This window comes from Sinocyclocheilus rhinocerous, unplaced genomic scaffold (genome assembly GCF_001515625.1).
Source record: "Sinocyclocheilus rhinocerous isolate Xijiao unplaced genomic scaffold, SAMN03320098_v1.1 scaffold1508, whole genome shotgun sequence".
In the NCBI taxonomy this organism is placed as follows: domain Eukaryota; kingdom Metazoa; phylum Chordata; class Actinopteri; order Cypriniformes; family Cyprinidae; genus Sinocyclocheilus; species Sinocyclocheilus rhinocerous.
This window is the reverse complement of record NW_015660889.1, coordinates 259,851-268,290: the sequence shown is the minus strand read 5'-3', so window position 1 is coordinate 268,290 and position 8,440 is coordinate 259,851. Positions and strand designations below refer to the sequence as shown.

Genomic DNA, 8,440 nt, shown 5'->3' with positions numbered 1-8,440 from the left:
GTAAGACCTTTGTTTATCTTCGGAACACAAATTACGATATTTTTGATGAAATGCGAGAGCTTTCTGACCCTGCACAGACAGCAACGCAACTACAGTGTTCAAGGCTCAGAAAGGTAGTAAGAACATTGTTAAATTAGTCCACGTGACATCAGTGGTTCAACCGTAATTTTATGAAGCTACGAGAATACTTTTTGTGTGCAAATGTATGTATGTATGTATGTATTTGCTTAAGTGATAAAGATTTCTGAGAAATGCTAAATAAAAGGCGACTGCAAGATCATAAGCCCTGCGAGTTGTCTATTCTAAAGGTTCGTTTACATTTCTCCGCTCTTGTGAAATAGTAACTAATAGGCTTAAGAAGACCTCCCTTTGTTCCTGCTTCTATGAACACAAGCCCAGGCTTAAAGTTATCTGCTTGCACAAGCATGTATCGGTCAGAGAAGCAGGGTGTTTTCACCACTGAGGTTAGATCACACCATTGATGTCTAGCGCTAAATCTTGACCTACATAAAGAACTGTGATAGAGTATAACCACGGCTTCACATACAGTTCATTGCGGATGACATTGTGCAGAAATCTATAGATGACCTTCAGACCAAAATGAGATTCAGCAGGGCTTTTGCACACCTTTATGAAGAAAGTGCTTATGTTAATGCAATGACACAGGCTGGGCGATGAGTTGCTGCTGAATGAAGTGAAACGAAAAGGTGAATCTCTCAGTTCTGAAAGCATCAATGGCCCATTGTAGGCCGGGCTAATTTACATAAACATGAATGTTTTAATTTCCGAACTCCCTCTGAACATCACAGTCTATTAAAAGTGCTGAAACATCTATTTCATACATTGTAGTCTGTTAAGACGCAGAGAAGATGGAGCTTGCAAGCAGATTTCTCATTCATTGTTGCTACTGAAAGTAATTCGGTTGCAAATCAAAGTGCTTTGTTGTGTCAGTGCATTTATTGTAAGCAGCTGATGGCCTCTGTTAGCTCGCCCACACTGCGAGGGACGGGAGGAAGGAAAGGAATTGTGGGAGCTTTGAGAGGATTTGTGTTTTGTTTACTCCAGAAAATTGGGCCATTCTGGGGACATCAAATAAAAACTACTTCTCAACTGAAATGTTTTCTTCCCATCTCCATGCAAATTCTGACACGATTTGCTTCCTTCCCGGCATAATACAGTGCTTAATTTGCATTCAAGATGTTTCGTGTGAAATTTCAATTGTTGCTGACTGCTGATGTTGATCACCGGACAGTGCAGGACATCTCTGGGGCAAGCGGTCGAAAAAGAATTAATCTGCCTTCCTCTGGTAAAATGGAAATGATAGAGAAACAGACAGGAAACTGCCGCGAGCCGAAATATTCAAACTGTTTTTAATTTGAACCACACGTTGAGAGGACTGCAGAGTGGTTTTGTTAATTAATGATGAAAAAAAGGTCATCGAGAAAACTCATAATAATTTGTGAATATTACGCTAATTAAAGTTGAAGTTGAAGTCCAGGTAATTGTTTCTCTTGTGGAAGGTTGCATAAATCATTTGCTGCATTTTCTGTCACATTAACGAGCTGCAATGTAACGTGAAGGAGTCAAGGACAGTTTTTCCTGATATTGCATTACATACATTTTAATACAACACAACAATTATACTTCATGATAAAATATGAAAGCAGATGCCTTGATCTATCCTTTTGTTGCTTGTAGATGGGAAAATCACTAAGAAAGAATGGATCTGGAATATTTCACAAATAAAAAATGGCACTTTTAAAAAAAATTAGGCACAATATATAATAAGCCAAATGTATATAATAAAAAAGTGTAAAAATAATTGCAATTATTAATTATAGTTGACGGTAGCCATTGACTTCCATTATATGCCAAAAAATACTATGAAAGTTACTAACATTCTTCAGAATATCTTCTTTTGTGTTCAACACAGGTTTGGAACAACTTGAGGGTGAGTTTTCATTTTTGGGTGAACTATCCCTTTAGTTTGAACTTTCATTGAATTTTCCAAGAATAATCCCTTTAAAAGAAAAGCACTTAATTAATTATTTATTTCATCATTTATCTTTACCGAGCCTAGTCAAATTTATTGTGCAACCAGTAACTCAAGAAATTAATCCAAGCTAAATCTCTACAAATCAAGCATAATGGTCTGTAATATGAGGCATAAAGCTTTTCTGAAATCAATAACTCATCAGCTGTAGTAGACTGTAATGGTTGTGACACCTACCTGTGTGATAGCCTGAAGCAGTCTGCCATAGCTGTAGACAATCACCATAAAAGGGAGAATAAGGCAGAAGATAAACAGACAGATGATGTAAGACATGTTGTTGGCTGTCCTGGCGGCCCAGTTGACGCTGCAGGTGGTGCCGGGACCCTCCGGACTGTAGCAGCTCCATCCAAACAGCGGCGGAACAGTCCAAACCATGGAATATATCCAGGAGAAAGCAATACCCATGGCCACCTTTCTATAGTTGGTAGAGTCGGCCTGCGTGGCCCCCATCATGGTGCAGTAGCGCTCGTAAGAGAGCAGCGCCAGGGAGATTAGAGACACGACACCTGTACAAACAGAAGAGAGATACACAGAAAAACAACGCACTGTTATGAGTAATAGCTGTTCTGGGTTGCTTACATATCCTTATTACCCTTGAATGGTGGTTTATGTTGAGTAAAAGGCCAAATCTGCAGCTTTATTGGGAGCACTATACATCATGTTCAGTGCTGGGGGTTAACCTTGCTTAACAATGAAACAATTTTGATACATTTTGACACTGTAAAAAATGATTTTTCTAAGTTGTAAATAAAGATTATTGGATAAAGTTTTACAAGAAAATACTATTTGAGACTTTTACTTCAAAATTTCATGTTTAATTCAACCTGTTAATGGAGGGGGGGTTTTTTTGGCAATTTTTTGTGAAATTTACTAGTCATTTCTGAGTGAAAATTATTTAAATGAATAGTTCACCCAAAAATGAAAATATGCTGAAAATTTACTCAGGCCTCAGACCATCTAAGATGTACATTAGTTTGTTTCTTCATCAGAACAGACTTGGAGAAATTTTGCATTACATCACTTGCTCACCTATGGATCATATGAAGTGAATGTGTGCCGTCAGGAACAACTGACAAAATATTAAGCAATATTAAGGATGGAGGACTTATATTTTACCTGGAACAATGGTTTGACGTTAAAAACGCCTTGATGAATTTATTACAAACACACAGCTTTTCACCTCACAAGACATTAATTGATTGACTGGAGTGGATTACTTGTGGATTATTGTGATGACGGCACCCATTCACTGCAGAGGATCAGTTGTGATGTAATGCTAAATTTCTCTAAATCTGTTCTGATAAAGAAACAAACTCATCTACATCTTGGATGGTCCGAAGGTAAATACATTTTCAGCAAATTTTTAAACTTTAAAATGAATCCTACAACCTTTGTTTTAGTTTACTACAACAGTGTTATTCATCTAATCCAGTTTCCCTTCAACACCTGCATTTGTTTGTGTGTGTTTTTTTTTTTTATCAGGAAGTTAAACTGGTGATTTACAGTCTTATATGCACTTATCTAGGCAAACATCAGAGCACTGTACAATACAGCTTGGTACATCTGGTAATGGGCACTTTTGTTTTATTACGCTTTCTCCTCCTTTGTCGTTGTACAGTGCACTGTCATTAGTGCTGGCAAAACCAAACCAAATCTTCAAATATCGCACCTGAAACTGAAGGCAGCTATCATGTCATTGTCATTTTAACTGTGAAGAGCAGGTGTTCACACTCATTTGAGGTGTGTCTGACTGAAAGGTCTCTTGGTAAAGCGCAAGGGAGTGTGCATTATTACAATCATGACAAATTTTTTTTGACATTTTGAAATGTGCCGGTACTAAGAAACCAAGCTGATACTATTATAAACAACGTTCAAATTCAGTCTTTCTGCAGAATTGTTAGTACAGAGTACAGACTCATTTCAGTACCTGATTTCTGAACAATAGAGACTAACTAATGGGATAGTTCACCCAAAATTAAAAATTCTGTCATCAGTAGGTTTCAGTAACCACTGACTTCCAATGCAAGGGCAAAGAAACAATGCAGAGACATTTCTCAAAAATTGTCTCATATTCCACAGAAGAAAGAAAATTCTACAGGTTTGGAATGATGTGAGGGTGAGTAAATTATGACAGAATGTTTATTTTTAGGTGAACTATCCCTTTAATTTGTAGGAGACAAATACAGGATTGTTGTACCAAAATGTGTCAGACATTTACTGTAAAGAAACTCTGGCTTGTAATAGTTAAGAAAAATGTTACAAGTTACAAAGCTTACACTAAAGTTAAAATTTATGCAGAAAAATGCAATCACATTGGGCTTTGAGCAGAGAAATTCAGAATAAACAACACTGCAAACCACACCGTTTTTAAGTTTAGGTTCTTTCTGTTTGGCCAAGAGATCAATCTGTTTCAATTAAAAAAAAAAAATGTTTTGGTATATAAATCCAAAAGATCGGACTTCACCAAACTTTAAGCAGAGAAAGACAAAAAATTTTCACATGTGCTTGTGTGTTCCAGTCTAACATTCACACTGTTTTGAAGATCAACTCACAAAATCCTGCCATCCTAATCATAAAAAAGCTGCTTAGAAAGATCTTGACTCAAAAATGATGTTGTTCAAAGAGCCTATAAGCTTGAGTATTTAAACTAATGTATAAGCCTGAAAAAGAACGTCTCAAGAACATTTTGAACCTTAATACAGTCATTTTTCTCTGCCTGATGTGAAATCTGCACTGACAATGTGTTCCATGTCTGGATGAAGCTGTATCTCCATGAGCCTGACGATGTGTTTGCTGTACTGATGGTTTAAAGAATAAAGGCTCAAATGTATTTTTGTCTTGTAAGTATCAGCTTTGTTAGCACTTTATCAGTGTAATTTATTCGAGGGAGATAACAATAATCTGTGATTCAAGTGTATAGTCCACTGCTTACATTTAGCATCATAATGGCATTACACATTGTGAATGAGTAAAGAAGCATGTTATATCATATGCATGGTGGTTCCTGATGACAGCTAATCAGGAAAGCAAGTAATGAGCCTTTTCAAAGCAATGAGAGGCAGTTGCCATCAGGCTTTCAAGGAGTGGAACCAATTACAGAGGTTTTCTCCATAAAAGCACACTTAGTTCTCCCATATGCATAGTTTTATTGAACCAATGGTGATTCGTCCAGCTTTAATCAGCAGAGGACCCTGACTGGTCATTGAGGTTTTGACAATTACACTGCATCATCAACATTCTAAATTACCAAGTAGGTCATATAGAGCTCTTAAACATTGATATTAAAATATATCGTCATATAATCACACAGACTTATTTGATCACGGCTTTGAGAGTCAAAAAAACATACACAAACAAATTTGGATTTAATTTGGATTTGTTTGTGTATGTTTTTTTGACTCTCAAAGCCGTGATTCCCATTCACTTCCATTATATGACTAACAGACTGCAACGGTTTGAGTTAAAAATCTTTGTTTGTGTTCTACTGAAGAAACAAAGTCACCTACATCTTGGATGCCCTGGGGGTAAGCAGATAAACATCAAATTTTCATTTTTGGGTGAACTATCCCTTTAAGGGCTGCTGGCACCAGAAAAGTGGCACCAGTTAATTAACAACAAAACAGCTATTCTACTCACTGGAAACACTACACCCAGCTCTGCCCCATTACAGAGACTGTGTTATGGGTCAAGTACAGGACAGCACACATCTTATTTCCATGAATACAGCTCTCCTTGCCTTCAGGTCGAGTGCTAAACCCTAACCAGAAGAAGAATACATCTCTGCACTCTTGGTGTGTTTATTTAAACTTTTTCCCAATTATGGAGACTTATTGGTCTTTTCAATTGTACACTGTAAAAAAAAGTTATCATCACATTTGTTTCCAATAATTTGCAATTTCTACTTATTTAATGAATTTTCAACTCATTAAATAGTTCCAATTTTATTTTTGTCATGCGTAAATAAATTTCAAGTGTCTGAAAAAGTGCAATGAACTTATTACTGTGGGTTGAAACTTTGGCAAGTTTTCAACTTTAGAGGGTTGGACTTTTTTTGTGTACTTTTGAGCAATTTTAACACCCCTACATAAAAATGTACTGTGTGGTACAATGGTACATTAATGGTATCAGATGGTAATGCTGTGTTACTTACATGCTACGACATATTACACTACAAAGAATACCATAATTTGACTGTGGTACATTTCCAGAAAGACAACACAAACTAAAACTTATAGGCTATCCAGAACTAGGAGTTTAAAATGTCAACAAGACAACATCCATTTAGACTGATTGCCATCTATATAGACAGGGGGAGGTAGCCTGTCCTATTATGTGTAAACATAACCTATATGTTGGATTAGGCAGCTTTGAGGTTTATATTGCAGGTGAACTACAATGCATTTTTTGTAGCCTAGGCTACTCCTAAAAAAATAGTTTGTGTGCGTTTTATTTAGTTTTTTTTTTTAACGTATTAAAATACTGCAATAAGATTTCCAACTTAAAAGGTAATTCGGGCAATTTACAATAACTGTAAAACAGTTTACTAAAATAAATAGTAATATTCATATTAGCCTACTGCAGCTTTTGGATAACAGACTTGATTAGGCTTAGCAACATCTCCCTGGCGAGAAAAAAACCGTTAAAATGACTAGAGCAGCGTGCGCACGTCTCTGACAGGAAGCTTGTGAATACGCTTTTACCTCACGACAAATTATATCAATAATGTTTATAAAACTAAAAATATAGCACACGATAGCTGTTGCGTTAACATTTAAGTTACCCAAGTAAGGAGGATTTTTAAGAATACGACTGCAGCGATGGTACAATGTCGGTTATTCAAACGTAGCCTACGTGAGTAATATCTTTCTGAATTTAATTAAGTTCATGTCAAGTTGGTATGAGGAAATATAAAGAGACACTAAGTGTCATGTTTGATATATCTCTCTCTCTCGTTCGTTATCACATTGTTTTATGTTACTGGTAGCTTATTGTTACTTTGAAAGACAAAACATTTATTGACAGCGTAATAACGGACGTGGAGGTTCCTAAAACGCCTAAAGGGAACGTGCTGCAAGTACATTTCTAATACGCATTTGTCATCTATCGTGTTAAATATCCAACACACAAATGTCATCATAGCATTTTAACGATTAAAAAAACGTTTTACAATGTAGCTGCGCTTGTGAGGTGCGATTCAAAAGTACCAACCTATACAGGTGCCTCCGAAGCCTAATTTAATTGTTTATCGACATAGCTGTATACAGACTCACCCAGGAATGAATTGATGAAGCCGTACCACACGCATCCCGCGCGTCCGATGAGCCACCGGCCCTGCGTACTGGCGGCGAAGCTGAACGGAGTGCCGAGGACGCACACCAGCAGATCACTCACTGAGATGCTCACCAGAAGACAGTTCATGGGCGAGCGCAGCACTTTGTAGCGACAGAACAGGATGAGAACGAGCGTGTTGTTGAGAAACCCAAAAGTTCCGACGAATCCAAGGCACACGGCGACCACCAAGTGTCCAGTCGGACTCAGACCGTGTTCTGAGTGATTCTCATCCAAGTGCGCTCTGGTCCCGTCACCTCCTCCAGCGCACCACGCGCAACTCAGACTCACGTTGGACTCAATCATTTCACTATTAATTATGGCTTATGTGAAGTATTTAATCAGTTTGATTTTGAAACGAGAGTCTGTGCTTTGTAAAGTCAGTGTAATCCATCAAGTTTGTCGAGTTTTCTAACCCATTATTTCAGTGGGACTAGAGTTCATCAAACGCTAAACGCAGAAGTACATGATTGCCTCATATAGCCTACTCTAGATAGAGGTTTCAAGATGCGGTCAAGCCAAGGGAAGGAGTTTTTATTGCCCCCCGCCTAGCTGACGTCTACGTCTCAAGCCACCGATCTTCATATGCCAACAGCACTCTTTCCTAGTTCGTTTTACACCCTTAAAATTATTCCTTGCTAATTCATCAAAATGTAGATATGCTAATTAAGGGTTAAATCTATTAGTAGGTCTAGGCTGGAATCTACACAGTATAAAGTACAAATGTGGAAATAAGGAGGTATTTATACTTGATGTAACAGTAAAAGTGCTCAATGAAGTCAGACTAATATTTATAGCTTGAATAACAACAGCCACATGCATATTTTTCTGGTTACTTGACAGTTTTTTACACCATGGAAACTAAATAGACAAAATAGCCTACTAGACAAGAAAAAAAAAACTAATATATTGTCAGATCAGAGTCTGTTGAAAAATACATTGTGATGGTTGACTAATTGTCTCTCGTCTTACTCTTGTATTATATACTTATACTTACTTTCACTATTGTCAGGAAAACTAATTTTGGCTGCAAAAAAAAAAAAAAAAAAAAAAACAAGT

At 37.1% G+C, this 8,440-nt stretch overlaps 1 protein-coding gene across 1 annotated transcript in view; it reads right to left on the bottom strand.

Moving 5' to 3' along the window:
* Positions 1 to 7,709, bottom strand: part of tmtopsb (teleost multiple tissue opsin b) — a 29,074-nt gene extending 21,365 nt beyond the window's left edge. Inside the window, exons 1-2 of the mRNA XM_016535251.1 lie at positions 7,324 to 7,709; positions 2,231 to 2,559 (exon numbers count right to left, since the gene is read on the bottom strand). Of these exons, the coding sequence (XP_016390737.1) occupies positions 2,231 to 2,559; positions 7,324 to 7,687 (693 nt within the window). The 5' untranslated portion in view covers positions 7,688 to 7,709. The remainder of the gene's footprint in view (positions 1 to 2,230; positions 2,560 to 7,323) is intronic.
* Between the last annotated feature and the right edge of the window lie 731 nt (positions 7,710 to 8,440).